Below are 20,251 nucleotides of genomic sequence, written 5' to 3' on the forward strand. Positions count from 1 at the left end.
GTGTCGATGCTAAAATAGTCCATCCATGTGAGGATGGAGGGAGAGAAGGGAATAAAGGGGTCGCTCTCCCCGCCCCACCCTCACCTTCTGTCTCCCAGGCCGTGAAGTCTTAACTCCTTGAGTTGTGACTTCTTGATCCTGCATGTCTGACTCTGACAACATGACATGCTTTCCACCCATTTCCCCACAAAAGCTCTGCTCCAGCCCTTCCCCAAACATGCTTTTTCACTTTCCCACTTCTGTATCTCTGTCCTGACAACAGTCAGCACGGAAGACCTGACTGCTCAACACCTGCCCATGGGCCTTTGTGCTGCTCAGGATCCAGCTTCAGTGCCCCTTCCTGGGTGTGAGGGCGCAGGGAGTGAGGCAGGGAAGGGGAAAGCTCACAGCGGGTGTGCAAGGAGGAGGTTACACTGTGGGCGACGGTGGGTGGATGGGGACGCCCCAGAGAGCCAGAGGGCAAATAGTGCAGACCCAGGAAAGCAGGAGCGGTGACAAAAGGGAGCAAGGCAGGAAAGAAAGAAGCACTAATGCAAGGTAAGTTTGAAGCTGGCTGCCGTAAGTGCCAACTGATTGCTTCTTCTCCCAGTAGGAACCTCCAGGAGGCTGTATAAGCTAAGTGTCTCAGGACTCGCCACCAACAGGTGGGAGGGAGAAGAATCTATCTACTAGCTCCTTTCTCCCATCACCAAAGGCTCATTTGACAGACTTAGGTCTGCTACACATCCACAGTGCACGTGGGTGGACACTGGGAGAATCCCGCAGCAGAGGGCTCAGCATTAAGCGATGCCCAGGAATAGGTGAGAAAGGTGTGGCTGTGCCTGAGGGGAGGGGCTGTCTGTGGGTGCAGGAGGTTGGTCTGAATCTCATCTGAGCCTGGGGCTGGGCCTGAAGAGACCAAGGTCAGTGAGAGCAAGAGGATCTGAGCAGCTTATTGGATGTGTGCTTGATTCACCAATCTGAAGTAACCCACTGAAGATGACGTGGACCCACATATCATGTCAAGAAATTTTTCTGAAGAATGTGAAGCATCACCACATTGAAAATCCACTTTCCATTGTGAAAATCTGGCACATCAAACTAAAATCAAATGAAGCTCGGTGGAAGAGGAATTCTTTCCCAGAATGCCCGATCTCAGTGAATACAGGTCTCTGGGGGAGCTGGAGAGGTACTGGGAGAATGAAATAAAAAAGGAAAATAAACTGAGTGAAGCAAGTCGGAATGAGCTCAAAGTCAGAAGACCTTGTTACTATCGGTAAGATTAAGAAAAAGGGTTCTCTGGTTCACTCAACAGCAGATAGTCTATAAAGAATTTTTAGCTGTTTTAAGTTATTTTTACTTGTCACCTACTATGAAGCACTAATTGCAAGTGCATGTTTATGAATTTACATTTTTTTAATATATTTTATTGATTTTTTACAGAGAGGAAGGGAGAGGAATAGAGAGCTAGAAACATCGATCTGCTGCCTCCTGCACACCCCGCACTGGGGATGCGCCCGCAACCAAGGTACATGCCCTTGACCGGAATCAAACCTGGGACTCTTCAGTCCGCAGGCCGATGCTCTATCCACTGAGCCAAACCGGCCAGGGCTGAATTTACATTAAAGCAGAGGGAATACTCTGCTCAGAATCTTTATAGGTGCTGTACTGGAAGGGAGGGAACATTAAAAAAAGGGAATGCGTTTATCTGTTGGAAGAATGTGAGCAGTAGGAGAAATACAAGCCTGAATAGACATTACTTAAAGGGGGAGAGAGGAAATGTACATGACTTCAATTTCTTTATAGTCATCAGCTCTATATTTATTTCTGTATACCATTGAATTTAATTGTGAGTAGATATTGATAAAAAGGTTGACACTTTTTCTACAATCATGCAGTAATATTTCAAAAGGAATTATTTTACTTTAAAGAAAATATTTGAAGTGTTAAACATTCCCATTTAATTCTGCACCCAATGAAGAAAGTCAATTATTGAGTTTTTCCAAATATGCAAAAAATGATCTAAATGTTTTAAAATTAATATAGAACATATATATGTTGTTAAAATGCATAAAAGGATTATAGAGAAGACTAAACATAATGAATTCAATAGTGAAGATAGTGCAACTTTGTTTTAAACAACAAATACTTTTCAATTTCTGGTTTAACAGCTGTGTAAACTGCTACAGAAACCAGTCTATGTAATCATATCACTTGGCATATTCTTGAAGATCAAGTGCTTGGTTATAGTCAGCCATAGCTTCCTCAATCAAACCTATTTTACCACGAACTTCTGCTCTAAGATTATATATCAGGGCATCATTAGGATTCAAAGACAGAGCTGTAAAAAGAAAAAAATGCAAGATGTGTTTTATGATAACACTCAAAAGGTCTCAGTTTTTAGAATAAAAATCTTATAATATAACAACTTTAGTATTACTTGTTTAAAAACATTTTCTTCATATGCAGCTATTTAAAATATTGAATCTTTCTTAGAAAATTAAATTGGGGAAACACTACAATGTCTTTCTTTGAAAGGCTGCCAATGCTTGTGTATAGTTTCCCTAATAATTTTCTGCATCTTAACTTACCAATACTGCAAGTTATTACATAAAGGAACCCATATTGCTTACATTAAAGACGGGGTATATAAAAACATTCATTTCTAATGTAAGTTTTTCTAGACAAATAAACCTGATAGGTTTGTTCTTTTATTATTTAAAAAACACATCAACCACTGGAATCTTACCCAAAGCATTACAAAAATTATACCTTTACTTAGGTCTTCCTCAGCTAATTCATATCGCTTCAAACAACAGTATAACTGTGCTCTATTAAAATACGCTGCAGCCCAAAACGGACAGCTTTCAACTACATTTGCAAAATCTTCTTTTGCTTCTTCATACTTCTTTAATATTGTATTTGCAATAGCTCGATTCATGGCAGCACATTCATTTTCTGGATCAAACTTTAAAGCCTTTGAGAAGTAGTCACTGGCCTATAAAATGTGAAGATAATGATAATTTGACTACAATTTAATTGGCAGCTATACAGAAATTTGAAGTATTTTACTCTTAATATAAAATTAAGGCCAATGGCATTTCCAGGGGATTCTGGAAGCATTTCATCCCAGATACAGATGATAAGAAGGTGCATTGTCTGTAGAGAATGCAAAAATCAGTAATAAAACTGGCCAACAGTTGGTCTGCTTTTTGTTATCACCACAAGTAGACAATTCTAGACAACATCAGTGATGAAGAATAGGAAACTTGACCATGCAATGCAATATACAGATGATGTATTATAGAACTGTACAATTAAAACCTATATAATCTTAACCACTGTCACCCCAATCAATTTAAGTTTTTTTTTAAAATAAATACTCTTCTCTATTGAGGTGAAATGTTTCACTACCTTACCCCCACCCCATAACTCCCACATCCTTGCACAGCACAAGAAAAAGGTAAAATATAAATTAGAAAATAAGGTCCCAATAAGAAGATAAAATATATTAGAAAATTAACACTTTTCATATAAAAGCAGAGTATCTAAGAGCTAAAGAGATAAATTTTGAAAATAAGGTTCTAAACCATATTAAAAAGGGATTAAAAACTCAGTTATACTATGAAAAGTTATAAGGAAGGATGAGAGAAGATAAACACCAGCTTGTCAACAAGATCAAAGACTATGTTATTCATAACTCATCATCAAGCTGGAAGGACCCTTCAAAGTGTGGTCCATATACCAGTACTGGAGTGTTGATCAACAACAAATTAGAAATTAAAAAAAGAAAAAAACTGGCCCTTCACCACAGATGGCTTGAGATGCGGATTAGACACCCTACCACTGAAGGTAAGAATCTCTTCTCTAACTCCATGATGGATGAAAATTTGGCTCCTACTTTAGACTTCCCTAAAGGAAAACTTATTTTCCACAATAGAGCTTGCTCTCTCCAGTTCCTTACCACTTGATTTTTCCCCAGCACAATAATCTGGCTTCCACCTACCTCTCCCTCTTCTATGAGTTTGCTCTTATTAAGGTGGAAGATGACCTCAAGCCCAATGGACATTTTCTAGTTATTTTCTTCCATGACATTTCTGTGGCATGAACATTCTTGACCTCTCCTTCCTTCTTAAAACTCTCTCTGTCCTTGAATCAGGGTGACTCCCTGTTTTTTCTCCTAGCTTTCTGATCATTTTCTATCAGTGTCCTTCACGGAACTATTTTTCTCTGTTTCTCAGGGATTTTTCCTCAGTTCACTTCTATCATTGGTGAAAGAAAATCCTGATAGCATGGTCAGGAGCCCAGACCATGGAGCCAGATTTCTAGGTTCAAATCCTGGCTCTACTATCTCTGCTTTTGGGTAACTAAAGCTCTCTTTTCCTTAACTTTTCACATCTGTAAAATAGAGGTAACAAATAGATATCTATGTCCAGTGCTGCTATGAGGGTTAAGTGTGCTAATAATAAAGTATTGAGAATGATATGCAGAATCTAGTAAGGACTAAATTATTATTGATATTAGAGGCCCAGTGCACAAAATTCATGCACGAGTAGGATCCCTAGGCCTAGCTGGTGATCAGGGCCGATCAGAGCCTTCCGGCTGCTGGATGGGGCCTTCCTTCCCCGGCTGCCGGCAGCTGGTGGGGGCCTTCCTTCATTCCGCACTGCCCCCTGGTGGTCAGCACACGTCATAGAGAGTGATCAAACTCCTGGTCTCCTGGTCAAACTCCTGAGGGGACACTTTGCATATTAGCCTTTTATATATATAGAGATATCATTTTTCCCAGTGTCTACAAATGAAGATACATTATAGTCTTCAGGCAATACTCCATGAATTTGGCTGCCTATGATTTTTGAGAGGCAATTAGATCAAGATTTTGTAACCCATCTCATCCCAGAATGGCAACTCTTCTATGCTGCAGTTAAGTGCAATTGAGGATGTTAAGATGGCAACAGAACTGGCATCCTGTGAAGAGCTTAAAGAGAATTTACTCCTAAACAGAAAGCTGGACTCACAACCATCAGAAATTAGGCAAGGGAACGACTCTGAGCAGGGATAAGACTTACTTCAAAAAGCAATTTAGGCCCTGGCCTGTGTTACAGTGTTGGCCCACACACCAAAGGGTCTCAGGTTCCATTCCCAGTCAAGGCATGTGCAGGAGGCAACCAATCTATGTGTCTCTCTCACATCAATGTTTCTCCCCCTGACCCCCTTCCCTCTCTTGCACTCTCTCTAAAAATCAATGGCAAAAATATCCTCAGGTGAGGATTAACAACAACAACAAAAGCAATTTAGGCTTCATCTTAATTCACTGATAAATGATTAATAAAAGTGCCACAATTATACATCACCAAAGCAGGACTTCAGTCAGGAAGGAGTAAATGCCTGCCACAACTAAAAATAACAGAATTTAGTAAAACACAATATGTGCCTAACTTTGAACAATCTACCTTTCTATTAAAATTTCCAAAATATATTGTTTAAAACTAGAGACCTGGTGCATGAATTCGTGCACATTGAAAGGAAGTTAATTAGAAGAAATATTTTAGAGGCTGGGGAGGGACCGCAGGAGGTTGGCTCCAAGGCATGTCCAGCCCGTCTCCCCCAGTCCTGATTGGGCCCATCGGGGCCATCTCGCCCAGTCCCCATCAGGGCTAATCAGGGCTGGCCGGCCGGGGAGGGACCGTGGGAGGGCTCCGGAGCATGTCTGGCCCATCTCACCCAGTCCCGATCGGCCGGACCCCAGCAGCAAGCTAACCTACCAGTCTGAGCATCTGCCCCCAGGTGGTCAGTGTGCATCATAGTGACTGGTCAAGGGGTCGAATGAATGGTCAACCAATCAGTCAGACACTTAACATATTAAGCTTTTATATACATAGATATGAAAGCCTATACATTTAAATAGGATTTTTGAAGTACAGAAATATTAACTATGAATCAGAGGCCAAAAACACCAACCACAATGGATGGCCTTGATTTTTTAACAATTGTTCTAATGCCCTTATAACTGTAATTAATTAGAAAGCAGATTTAATTATTTTTTAAAGTCACCTGTAGTTCACGATGCATACACATAGCTCATCCAAAAGTGGTTTAAAAGCACTAAATGACTAATTAACGATTAAAGTTGTCAAAATGTATACATGTTTCAACCCTCTAGAGATTATTTACTCTGTTGAAGGACCCTTTCTCCTGACCATAAATCTTTCCAGTATAGTCAGAAACAAAGGTAAGAGGCCTGGAGCATAGTAATATAGCTGAATGACTGTATTAAAGTCTGTTTGTCTTTAATAAAGCCCGATCATCCAATACATCAAGACAGAGGGCAACCTACATTTCATATAAAATATTTGCCCAACAAATGTATCCCAGTTTTTAAGAAAGAACCATAAAAATATACTAGTATGTCAAACTACACTTCAGATCTAACTGAAAAGTATCATACATGATGCCCAGAGTTATTAATGACAAATATGTTTAAAATGTAAAGGTCTCCTTCTCATGTGGATCTTAAACATTTAAGGAAACAGAAAATTGCTGTGGGCATTTTAGTTGTCTTCATCTCATTAACTAACTCCATGGTGCAAAGAAACATTGTTGGGACCTAGCCAGACAGTGGTCTGAGTTTGATGAAGTTTAAGTCAATTGACTCTAGCTTGTCAGCCTAGGGAAATATTAGCCTCCCAGCTGTCCACTGAGGTATCAGCTACAAGTCTCATTCATGCCTTACAGAATTATACTTTCAATAATTCTCTGTCCAAGCACCTAGCTTCACCACTGAGGTCAACCAGGCTTATCACAGGGATCAGCAAGCTGTTCAGGGTCATGATCTAACTTAGGAAAGAATAAGAGCTAAACCAAGACAATGTCAGAAGACACAGAATGAAAGGGATAAGTCTGAGGGGGGAAATAAAGAAGCAAAACTGACATGATTATATTAAGGAGGAGAGGAAGAGAAAGTCATGGTTGACACTGGTGTTTTTACCAGGGTGATTTTATGAAAGATGACATCTTAAATTGAGAGAAGATTTATATGAAGAACCACTGGACTGGGGATAGAGGATATAGAAATTCTGTTTTGGCGTAATGTATTTGTAAAATATCCAGATTTAGTAACTGGTGATAAATATGGGTTAGGAGCTCAGAAGAAAGGTGGAGGCTGACATGCAGTCTAAACCATGGGTACAGACAAGCTTTCTGAGTAAGGAAATCTAGGGAGAAAAGGAAGGGTTTTGATTCCTGGCCCTACGAGCTTGCAATCTAACTGGAGTGAGGAGATAAGAGATCAACATACAGAGACAAGTGTGGAGTGACACAAAATAGCATTGAATCTGTATAGAAAGAATTGTATACAAATCAGTACAGAGTCAAGATCTCATTTTAAATTCATGACCACAAACCTCAAATGACAGCTTAATGTTGTCTGATAACTATGGATGGTGCCAGGTGGGGGGATTGCTTCTTAAATTATATAAATGTCTAACCACTATGCTATACACCTAAAGCTAATAAAAAATATTGTCATCGGTAATTGAAAAATTTTAAAGAAAAAAAAAAGAATTGTGCACTAAAAGACGAAAAGACAGCTTAATCTTTTCTGCTACATTTCCCTGGTGTGTTCACCCTACCACTCTCTAACACAAGCATTTCACATTTTCTCTACCAAACTCCTAGCCACCCCGTTTCTCTTTTTAACTGTCCACCCTCAACTGATAACTGATACTTGTATTCCATGGAGGAAATATAATCAGCAGGAATGCCTACTATCAATATTTACCAACCTATATTCAGCTGTGCCCTGACTCTCTGCCTTCCCTCATGACATAATGCATCGTGCATCCTGCTCCAAGCAAAGGCTACCGCTGCAACTTCCAAACTCTAACCCCATCAAATTCTCAAAGATTTTTAGCCTAATTGTCCCTGCCACTCTCCTGCATCCATAACTTCTACCTTTCTCCTAGATCCTTAGGTACATGCCCTTGACCAGAATCGAACCTGGGACCCTTGAGTCCGCAGGCCGATGCTCTATCCACTGAGCCAAACCGGCTAGGGCACAGCAACACTTCTTAACCCACTCTAGCTACTACCCCCATTTCACTGCTCTTCACAGAAGAATGTCTTGAACCAGTGGAACGGTCCCTAATTCTTCACCTCACATTTTCTCCCCAACCCAACCCTTCCCACTCAAGCCTCTGCTGCACTGCTGTTCCAACAATGTTCTTGCCGAAGTCCTCAATGATCTCGTCCATCCTCCTCGTCCTTGACATCTCAGCAGCATTTGACATAGGACACTTTTCCCTTCTCAAAACTCTTATTCTTGAGAGTGACATGCTCGCCTGCTTATCCTGGCTGCATGCTCCTGCCTCAGTCTACTTTGTGGCCTCTCCTTTCTGCTTCACTCCTAAACATTGGTGCTCCCCAGGACCTGCCCTTAAACCCTTTCTCTCCATCTATACTAGTTACCAGGCAATCTTATATGGTCTCAGATATGCTAATACTGATGTAATAATGCTGATGTGAGACTGTATTAGGCATGTATCGCTTCAAATATTTTCTTATTTATTTTCTATTTCTTCCTCCAATAAAATATAAGCTACATCATAAAAGAATCCTTTCTTACCTTGTTCAGCTCTGTATCCTCAAGGCGTTTATAAATGCCTATCACATGGCAAGTACATCATGAATATGTGGAGATTGAAAGAATGAAAAGCTAAGTGGAAACAGGAAATACTTGCTGAATTTTTTCAGCAAAATATAGATAAGAACCATAGCCTCTTCACACATAAAAGCCTCAAAGTTCGTTTTATTAAGAAGTGTGGTGAGCCCTAGCTGGTCTGGCTCAGTAGATAGAGCATCGGCCTGTGGATTGAAGGGTCCCAGGTTCGATTCCAGTCAAGGGCACATGCCCGGGTTGCGGGCTCAATCCCCAGTAGGGGACGTGCAGGAGGCAGCTGATCAATGACTCTCATCATTGAGGTTTCTATCTCTCTCTCTCTCCCTCTCCCTTCCTCTCTGAAAGCAATAAAAATATATATTTTTTTAAAAAAGAAGTGTGGTGACAGTTTTGAGTGGTGAAGGAGAATATAAAGGTGACAGGTCTCAAAAAATGCAGGCAATAAAAACAACTTTTTAAAATGAGCACATTATTTTAGAAGGCAAGGGCTGTGAAAAGCTCAGAGAAACACAGACTGTGTGGTAGCCTTCCAAACCAAGATAGGCTAGAAAGGACATATTGCATCAGAGGGAGCTCAACTTGGCAAGTTACTATGGCCCACCCTCCTATTTCCCACAAGAACCTCTGCTATTAGAGAAGGAAAATAATTTATTACACTCAAATATGAGTAACAGAAAAGTAATTCACCTGCCTTCATGGCAAAAACAAGGATGAAAGTAACTTAATTTTTTGAAAGTAAAAACTCACCAGGAAAAAAGTACTGCTACAGTGTCAGTGGTCGGCAAACTCATTAGTCAACAGAGCCAAATATCAACAGGACAACGATTGAAATTTCTTTTGAGAGCCAAATTTTTTAAACTTAAACTTCTTCTAACACCGCTTCTTCAAAATAGACTCGCCCAGGCCGTGGTATTTTGTGGAAGAGCCACACTCAAGGGGCCAAAGAGCCGCATGTGGTTCGCGAGCCGCAGTTTGCCGACCATGGGTCTAGATTAAGATTATAACGTAGCATTTCAAAATGAACTAGAAAACATTCATTATAGAAGCAATTGCGTTTAAGAAAAAAGTAATTCAGAAACAAAGGATCTCAGAAAAGGCATGGCCAATAAGGTCTGACATGGAAACAAACAAACAAAAAACCTAAAGAGAACTTGAATTCTAAGGTCTACAAGGGGACAATAAATATCTCAAAAAACACAGGGAAGAAGGCAACAAAAATGAAAAAGAAATTAAGAGCTTTAAGAAATGAGAAAAATAGTTGATATATAGAAGCTAAAGGACAGGAGATAGATAGAGTTGCCCAATGAAGAAAATCAAAACCACGAAACAGAAAAAAATTTTCACTGAATTCAGCAAAACTTTTCTGAAATCCACATATTGAAAACACATACTGTGTGTTTGTTAACTTTGACACCAATGGTCAACTCTAAGGCATGCATTGTTAAAACTTTTCATTAAAATAATTTGGTTATCCTAACAAAAAAAAAAGAGTCACAAATAACAAAAATTGAATTGTACCCAGCTTCTTGACATCAACCTACAATATCAGAAACAGTGAAACAACACAAGATACTCAAGGAAAAATAACAAAAGAACCAAGGGTTTTAAACCCAGACGTGTCTCCTTAAGATATCAAAGCTAGAGGCAAACAGTGATGAACATGAAAAAATCCAAGGAATATTGTTCACATGAGCCCTTTCTCAGGACCCTATTAAAGGACCAACTTCAGACAACCAAGAATGATTGGTTGGGATGGAAACTGGCAAAATAACCTGGTAATGAGAAGTGAATATACTTAACTAGAGAACTAAGACGAAAATTTGAAATAAGAGTAACAAAATGTACACAAATATTAAATCCTTTGGCAGTATAGGAATTATGAAACTCACAAGACAATGGGAGAACACTGACAGTGGAAAGTAAGCTGATACAATAAACTCAAGCATATTTAAGAATACAAATAGAAAAAAATTTAAAAGAGAATACTATTAAGTAAAATTGAATAATAGATGAGAGGGAGAGTAATTTATTGTTGTTCATAGTAGAGAAACTAAAAATACAAGGAAATAAGGGTATAAAACTACTATTATAAAGGTAGTCACTAGGGCAAAACTGTAAATTTTATCAATATCTGAAAAACTGAAAAAAATTAAACAGACCGCAGAATAAAATTCTTCTAAAACACATGAAAGCAAAAATAACAGAACAAAAACAAACATACTGTTATGCCAAAATGAAAATGGGCTTAACCCGCCTATTAAAAGATAATTATTTTCAAATTGTCTTTTTTCTTTTTTTTAAATAATTCTTTATTGTTGAAAGTATTACGTATGTACCCCTTTCCCCCCATTAACCCTGTTCAGCCCACCCCCAAGCAAAATCCAACTCTATGCTACGTGAAAGAGACACATCTAAAACAAAAGATTCTAAATGTTGAAAATAAAGGGACAAAGAAATACCAAACAAAAGCAAACCAAATGGAATCAGAGGTCAGATCTGATTTATTCCAAAGAGCTTTAAAAAACAAAGAAGGGCATTTATAATGCTGAAGGTTACAGTATATAGTGCATATATAATATGTATTAACATCTATACAAGAAATAATGCAGCAGCAATTTTCATAAAGCAGAAATTATAAGAAATATAAAAAACTATATAGAACCAAACCAATGATATGATACTTAAATAAACCTTTCTCAGTCCAAAAAAAGAAAAGAATGGATATTGACTAATTAAAAATATAATTAATAAGGTATATCTTATACTTCTTTGAAAAGAACCTTTTAATATTTTTCAATACTTGCCACATATTAGACCACATTAAAACTCAATAAGAACCAAAATTAGAAAATATAAAAGCCTTTCCATCTTGACATTCCAAATGCCTTATTAATTTATTATTGAGTCAAAGGGGAAATAAAATTACAAGTGCAAAATTTGGGGAAAACAAAAATTAAAACTTCAAAGACCAAAATATGTGGGATACTGCTAAAAGCAGTACTTGGAGAAAAGGCATAGCCATAATAATTTATCACAATAGAAATGAAAGGGTGACAATAAATGATTAGCTTCTGACTCAAAAAGATAAAGAATGGATAGCAAGACTTCAGTAAGTCCAAAATAATGTTTGCTGGACAAATGTTGAATGGATGGTGATAATGAGGAGAATAAATCCAGAGAGGTTAAATATTTAATTAATTATAAACATTCTTATGAAGGACAACATTTGTTTAAAAAAGAACTAATGAATGATTAGCCTAGGATATAAGGACTGAATTTTAAAACTATATATAACAAAGAAAGCATTTAATGTAAAAAGAAAACTCATATTACCTGGGAAAACTGCCTGTGGTGAAAGTAGATATTTCCTGCATTAAAGTAAGCCAGTGCGTATGTAGGGTTTAAAGAAATTGCTGCTTGATAGTCTTTCATTGCGTTTTGTTGCTGACCCATAAACTCATGAATCACACCACGATTTGTTAAGAATTCTGCTGTAGTATTGATCTGCAATTTAATAGTATGAGTATTTAGTATCTGGGAATAGTATTTATCTCCGATTTCATATCTGCAAAAATGAACATTATGAAATCTACTTGTGGGAAGCTAGTAACTTTATAGTTCAGGTGAAGCCCTATTAGAGCAAATATTTTGAGAGAGGACTTAGTATGAAGTTGGCTCAATGTCAACACTTTGTTGATTTTGGTTATAATAAAATAAATAATCTCAGTGCATTACTCAGTTCCTTTCCAAAGAACATGGGGGAAAGCTTATCTGCTTAGCTCTGTTAAAGCTGGGAAAGAAATTAAATAGTTAACATGTTTAGTTGTCCTAAGCAGCAGCAATTATCTTTCAGGTCTTTCCTTTTTCTCACCTCAGAGATTATAACATTTACCTGAAGCTATGGAAACAGAATCCAAAAATCTAGGGGAAAAAAAGAGGAAGATTTTCTTTCATTGTATACAAAACCTAAGGTATTTATTTGCTTCTTTACTACAGAAGAATCTGGGGAATTACATTATTCTTTCTGTAGTGCCTTCAAACCCAGAACATTATTTTTTTGCATTCATTTTTTATTACAAAACTAGAGGCCCGGTGCACGGATTCGTGCACATTGAAAGTAAATTAATTAGAAGTTGGCTGGCAGGATGAGATGGGCCAGACACGCCCTGGAGCCAACTTCCCTGGGTCCCTCCCCAGCCGGCTGCACCTGGGGCAGCGCTGGGACTCTAAGGGCATCTGTGGAGTGAGCAGGGTTCCTCAGGCAGGTGGGGTCCTTTGGCCTGGCCTGCAGGGATCAGGCCAAAACCGACAGTCCAACGTCCCCCGAGGGGTCCAGGAGTGCGAGAGGGCACTCTGCAAAGTTGCTGTTGCTGGGCAGGTTCTGCGTTGAGCATCTGCCCCCTGGTGGTCAGTGTGCATCATGGCCCGTCTCTTAGGCTTTTATATACAGGCAGTCCTCGGGTTACTTCGGACTCGACTTACGTTGTTTCTTGGTTACGTCACCATCTCTCATTTACAGTGTTTATAAAAAAAAAAAGTTCTGTCATTTTGACGTATGTACATATGTGCTTTATGTTTTTTATTATTTATTTACCACAAGTAAAGGTCAGGAATTGCTATCTTTCTTTTAAATTTTTTTTACTGTTTTACTTCATTACTGCTGTGTATATGCTCCATGTGAGTGACATAGGTGCTTATGTAGGTGGGTTCTGATTTACGGCAAAAATCAAGTTACGTCGTGCCGTAGGAACAGATCTCCAAAGTAACCGGAAGACTGCCTGTATATACATAATATTGATGCCCCATAAAACTATAAATTGCATTTACTGAGAGAATCAACATTTACCAGGAAGTTGTTTTTTGAATTTTAAATGTATTCAGGTTATAGAACTGGCAAGCCATAATAATTCTTTAGGAACCTCTTGGAACAAAATATATATATTATTTTCTCTACAAATCACTTTAAAAAGTAACAGAATATTTCTACTTAACCCTATTCATTGATGTGTTAATTTATGCTAATTATAACACAATCTAAGTGGATTTTTACCTTAATGGCAATGTTAATATCCTGTATTGCAGCAAAGTTATTACCCATCTGAAGACAGACCACAGCTCTTCCTTCATAGGCTAGGTAGCTCTTTGGATCAACTTCTATGGCAATGGTAAAGTGGTTCCAAGCTTTCTGGAATTTTTCTTGGGCCTAAAATAATTTTCCAGAAGTAGGAAATTATCCATAACATGACAAATATTTGATTCTAACTTAATCAAATAAAACCTTTAGAAAGCATATATTTATACAGTGCTAAATATAAGATATTTTAAACAAGAAGTAGGCTGTAATTACCTCTGAGTATTTACACAGAATTTTTAATTAATTAAAATAAATCTAATAGAGTCATTTCATACCAACCTTGGACAACATAAAATCACAGCCACCATGTGGAACACATATGCTTTGGACAATCACCACAAAATTGAGCTCTGCATACACAGGCAGAAAATGTATTTATTTGTGTGGCATTGGATCTCTGGTTTTGCATAATATACATAATAAAATAAATATGTGTTGAATAAATAAATGCACAAACTACTGGTGTAAAACCTACTTTGATAAATTGTACAAGCACCTGGAATTTTAAGATCACTACACATATTCCAGGGAAAATGCATGCAAATCTACGAAGCATCTATTTATACTAACCTTAATGACAACTGGAAAACAAGAAAAAAGGTCAGGAGAGCGGCATTGTGCACAGAAGGATGTCAGAATATTTCCTAGAGAAGACCAACGGGCAACTAAATACCTCCTCACAGGAAGACAGTGAGTTGATGAATTCAACATGGTCCAGGGCCTGTCCTTTATTCCTATGAGCTCAAAAACACAACTGGCCAGAATCTCAGAAGCTGACTCACATTAACCAAGATGAGCCCACTGACTCTTGCACAAAACTAATAAGGCATATAACTAGTAAGATATAAGTAATAAGACACTGTCCTTTAACCAGCAAATCTTCTCCCTCTTGGCAAATTATGTGAAATTCACCACCATCATCACAAATTCATTTTGTAACAAGGAATCAGGCAAACTGAGATTGAGTTATTAGAATATTAAGCTGCAAACAGCCTCACAGTAGGATTATATCTGTCATCAGCTCCTGACAACATCTGTTTTGCTCACTTCCATATCTCTATTGCTAAGCACACAGTAAGGAAAACTGTATTTGTTGAACATATGATCACTGTCCCCTGAGGAGGATTTGAACTCTCCTTCAGTCCTTCCTTTCCTGATTCAATCTTTCCTCATACTAATGTGTGTGGGGTTTTTTTTAGTCCTTTTCCATATTGATATGTATCCAGTGACAGCTTCATAAAACATGAATCTGATGTCACTGCTCTAGTGATACTCACATTTTTAACTAACTGGCAAGTTAAAAGATATTATTCCAGTTATTATTCAATTCTCTAGTCTCACCTCACATCACTCCCCACAATCCCTAACATTCCTTTCCCTGGACCCTCCAACTCTTTCGCTATCCTAACACTGTGTCCTACTCCCAACTCCTATGCCTGACTAATTACTGGTATTTCACGCCTCAATTTAAATGTTAATTTCTTTAAAAGCCCTCCTTTACTCCTCAAAGCTAGGTTCCCTTGTTATAAATGTTCCTAAAACCCATCCTTTTCCTTTGTTGCACTTACCCCACATACATATAACTAAATAACGAAGAATATGACTACTTGATGCTCATCTCTCCTCTAGATAGTAAACTCCAAGAAGAACCAAGTATAGTTTGTTTATTATTCTATTCCTAGGCCTAGATCAGTTCTTTCCCATACTATGTGCTCAGTAAATGCTTATTAAATGCAATAAATGATGATAACTCATTCCATTGGGTTACAGTCAGCTTTAGATGCCTTGGGAGTCATCATGTATGTCTCTTTAAATTGACTTTGCAAATTTCTACTGTGATCCAATAATGGCTAATTTTATGTTTAATTCTTAGAAGGCAAGCTTATTTCCCGTATTAATAAGTTTTTGGGAATATCTCACTATAACCACCAATTCCAACAACCACCTCCAATATTATTAATCTTAAACCAGACAAACTCACTTATTTTCAAATGAAAAAAATTCAACTTTAATTTCATTTTAATAGAGATTTCTGCAATTTATAATATTTGAATGTACTTCTTTGCCGAGTGTTTAAATTTTTGATATTAAAAGGGATAAAAAGAGAATTTAAGATTATTTAGTTCCTTTTCATGGAGAATACAGGACTTTTAGCACTTTATTTCAAAAAGGTTACTATGTAGGAAATGGACCTGTGACCCATCTTCAGCATGGTCAGCTTTTGATGGAATTTGCTGAACTTCCCCAGGGCAAACAGAATGTAGGGAGGAGGGAAGGGGATATAGGAACAAAGAACTGTGTGTGGGCCAGCATCATGGTGGAAAAACCCCTCTCCACTCCCCCCCCAGGTGCCTGCTTGGGCTAGATGGGGAGGTAGAGGCAGCTAGAGAGGGCCTCAGCCCAATTTTTTTAAATGGCCCAATGGAAGACAGCAAGACCTAGGCAATGTATGAGGAAACAGGTGACCCCATAGAACTCAGCCAATGAGGAGCTGGAGGAGAGACTGAATAAATAGGCTGTGTTGGTTGCCCCAAGTGTGCCTATACAATAGCTATGGACACCCACTCTCAATCAAGGATGTATTAAAAGTCTCATTTTCGCCATACTTCTGTCTCTGAGGCCGTTATTTGAATTCGGACACATGAGCATTTCTCACAATTAACATATTTTAATAGTGCAAAGACCTTGGTGAGTGATGGGTCAGGTCAGAGTGTCCCAAAAAGCCCTCAGAGAACTGCTTGGCCTCACACAGAGTCGCACTCTTCCATCTTGCTGGAAGGACAAATGCCTGGTGTCTTGCCTTCCCAGTATGTTCTAATTCACTGCCATTTAGAGGATGCCCTAAATTCAGAAGTCCCTAACAGTGGTTGCTGACCCATTGCATGGCTGGAGTCCACTTCAAAACTTTCATACATTGTTTATTCCCTTTAGCTTTCCACTAATTCAATAGGACAAAAGTTATGAAGTCCAGATATGAGCTAGTGAAACAAATGCTAGCCAGGTCCTTACATGTGAAACTCATCAGGCAAATTTTAAAAGTTGTCTATAAACGTGGGGTGAGGTAGAAAGGGGTGAAGGTGGTAAAGAAATCAGATTCAAAAGATGCTCATTTCACTAGTATACCAAGTCCCCAGATGGGTTCCCCAGGCAGGGTTGCTGAGAAACTGCTTCCCACTGCTGCTGTGGATACTAATAGAAAGAGAAAGGTAAAATGTCCCTAACCAAAGAGCGAGCAGGTATCCCCATCGCCAGTAAAGAGCCAAATATATTCTCACTCTTGTCCAAAAGGTGCTGTTGATACTGTTGTATTAATAATAGGAAAGGCACAGAAAAGGAGGCCAGACATGCATGTCACTGTGCAGCTGCAATTTCACACTCCCCAGGGAACCACTGGCCCATTCCCCACAGATCACTAGGGGAAGAGGTCCAACAGAGATAGGTGCAAGCCCAGTGAAGTTGGGGTGATATAGGAACAGTACTTGCCTGTCAGTCAAACCTAGAAACAGGGACTATTGGCCAGAATAGGCAGAGCCACTGCAAGCACATGAAAATCGGGGAACACAGAATCCCCTAAACAAAGGCGTTTGCTCTCTTGTTGCTCTAGGCTCACTCTTGGCCCTCTGGCATTTGACTGTATGGCCCATGGTCATGTGGACCCCACATGCAATGGACTACTGGACTGCAGCAGGGAGCACAAGTCAAGTTAGCCTGATGCTGGACTGGAGTGTGCAGACATAGATGGAAACTCTGGACATCTGGACACTGACTCTGATTTCAACGCTGCTGAAACCGAAGCTACATTTCTATGGCGGGACTGAGGGAGAGAGGACCTTGGAAACTCAGGGATTTAATTCCATGCAAATAAGAAGTCACTTGTTCTCTCATGCGAGTCTGAGAAAATTCTTTTTCTCAGGATATTGCAAGAAATCCACTCCTACCAGCAACCAGCAGGGATGAAGACCTCTCCCCACCAGTAACACTTTCATGGCCCAAAATGTTATGTAATATTACCTGCAAATTGTAACCTAAAGAAATTCTGGCTTTTGTGCATATTGGATTGTAATGCAACGCTTTCAGAAAGTCCTTCTGTGCTTGTTTGATGCCTTCACCGTGACCATATTCCATGTAAGAATTTCCCCGTCCAATGTAAGCATCCACAAAGCAAGGATTGATACTAAGAGCCCATGTGAAGAAATGGACAGCTTCTTCAAACTCTTTGTTTCTGAAAACAAATAAAATTATTGATGCTTTCTGTTGAGTTACCTAAGTACTTTCCTGTATATAAAATTTTCATAAAGGTTTACGTTCACTCTTACAAAAAAATTTTCACTTTATTAACCATCATAGGAAGTAAGAATATGAGTCCACATGACCTAAGAAAGGCTGAAGGGGTCTTTGAAGATTGAGGTAAAAGGGAAAGAGGGAGGTAAGAGCCATTTTCATAGCAGAATATACTGGGATAATATTCTAGAGTTCTTTTTTCAGATTTATAAAAGGATGCATGGCATTCCTGAACCTGTTTTTAATAGCTATCTGTGGCCAATATGGGGGAGGGAGGGAGTATATAGATGGAATACACTATTTAAAGCAGATTATAATAAGTTTATATGTATTTTATATTTCCTTATACAACAAAAGGAACCAAAATATTATACATGGGAGCCCTTACTTCAGATCTATAAAGGTATGCCCTTTCTTTTTGGACACCAGGAGAGAAGAGAAAAAGAAGAAAAATGCATTTTATTTATAAATTTGTAAATATATATAACTAAATAATAACTCAGGTTTTCTTCTCTATTTATTCTTTTGTGGTGCGGGTGAGGGCTGGTAAGGGAATCAAATATGTTTCATAAAGGAGTCATTTTTCCATCTCATATGCATATCTAATAATTACATTTCATCTCAATTAGCCTGGAGGACGCCATTTTTCTATACCTATCTAGTTATCAGCACTAGCATGTAATGAGCATCTAGTCTGTTTCAACTAAGTAAATAATCATTAAACTTTAACACTGGAAAGGGACCTTGAAAATCACCTACCAACACTTCAAATCAGGTGACAACTAAAAATCAAGTCCAGGGGAGGTGTCAGTGTCAAAGCCAGAGACACCCAGCTCCCCGCATCAACAGGGGAAAAATGATGCAGGGGCCACGATAGAAACAGCAATTTCATTTTTCTGAAGATGAGTATATCAGAGTGTCCTGTAGATTGAAGCTCTTGTTAAATGATCACATGGCAGTTAGCAATGAAAAAATGTATTATGTCAGGATACATGTTCATCAATACATAAAAGTCTTAGGTATCAGTCGGGTACCACAAACATGAAAGTATATTAAATTCGTTTTTCTAAAATAAGATGTGTTTGTGTAAACGGTGTGATCACTGACAGAGGTGCGTCTTCCCATCAGGGCCCATCCTTCAGTCGGGACTGTGAGCTGAGCTTGCAGTCGGTGCCACAGACAGAGGCCACCACATTTCCTAAATTAATCACATACGTGCCCAGATGCGCCCTACTGAGTTGTACAAATAAATCGTAAATACCTCCCCAAACTAAAGAATGTGGCTTGCAGAGTCAACGTTTCAAAAATATTGTATGCAAATATAAGAATAGTAAAATCAATGTGCTGAGGTAAAAAAAAAAAAAAGTGGCTAGGATATGTAACTCTGAGTAATCACGCTCTCCTCTGTGACATTTTTTTTCTTCATATGAAGATGGCTTTCATAAAGGGATCTAAAAAGCAACTATAGCACAACACTCTTCGTGACCAAATTGGGCAACAAGTAGATAGTCAGCCTAAGGAATGTTGTCTCCTAGCAACCACAAGAGTGAGAACCAGAGATATACAAAGGCATACTTCAAAAGTCTGCAACCCCCTGAGTTCAAAGATCAAAGCCCTAAATTTCAAATATTTATTCCTTTTCAAAATTGTTTTTCAATTGGGAAAATTTTTACTTTCCCCACTATAAGATACCAGTAATGAATCTCCAATACTGAGAAACTGTACTGCTGTGATATAAGTATGTTATAGACAACCTTGAAAAGCAAAATATTTTTTCCTGAAATAGATATAATCAATCACTAAATATTTCTTATTGTTAAATTCAGCAAAACTGTTAAAACTCAAAACACATGGAATTGGGACTGTCAGCTATTAGGGCTTTACCGGTGATTTAAATTCTACTTTTATTAAGGGACAATAGAGATTCTAATCAACTGATAAAAGTTGGTTATTTGGAATTGCAAAGCAGTATCAGCTTAAGAAGGCTCCGCCATGTAGTATATCCAGTGATTATAATTCATGAAAGAGATTGGGAACAGACACAGAGAAATTTACTGACTTAGTTGCTAAACACAGGAATGAGTTTGGGAGAAATTTTGGAGTCTGTTTTTAATTTAAGAGATTGCAATGACCTCAGACATTTTTGGTCTGTACTCACCCACCAAAACAAACATATCAGT

At 38.4% G+C, this 20,251-nt stretch overlaps 1 protein-coding gene across 10 annotated transcripts in view; it reads right to left on the bottom strand.

The window, feature by feature from the left end:
• Positions 1-1,637: 1,637 nt before the first annotated feature.
• TTC6 (tetratricopeptide repeat domain 6) overlaps positions 1,638-20,251 on the bottom strand; it is a 111,087-nt gene continuing 92,473 nt past the window's right edge. For all 10 annotated transcript variants that reach the window (XM_079767451.1, XM_079767452.1, XM_079767450.1 and 7 more), the window contains 5 exons: positions 17,802-18,012; positions 13,707-13,859; positions 11,990-12,160; positions 2,752-2,977; positions 1,638-2,320 (listed from right to left, as the gene is read on the bottom strand). In XM_079767451.1, coding sequence (XP_079623577.1) covers positions 2,190-2,320; positions 2,752-2,977; positions 11,990-12,160; positions 13,707-13,859; positions 17,802-18,012 — 892 coding nt within the window. In that variant the 3' untranslated portion in view covers positions 1,638-2,189. The remainder of the gene's footprint in view (positions 2,321-2,751; positions 2,978-11,989; positions 12,161-13,706; positions 13,860-17,801; positions 18,013-20,251) is intronic.

The sequence above is a fragment of the Cnephaeus nilssonii genome (genome assembly GCF_951640355.1).
Source record: "Cnephaeus nilssonii genome assembly, chromosome: 4".
NCBI classification, from domain to species: Eukaryota; Metazoa; Chordata; class Mammalia; order Chiroptera; family Vespertilionidae; genus Cnephaeus; species Cnephaeus nilssonii.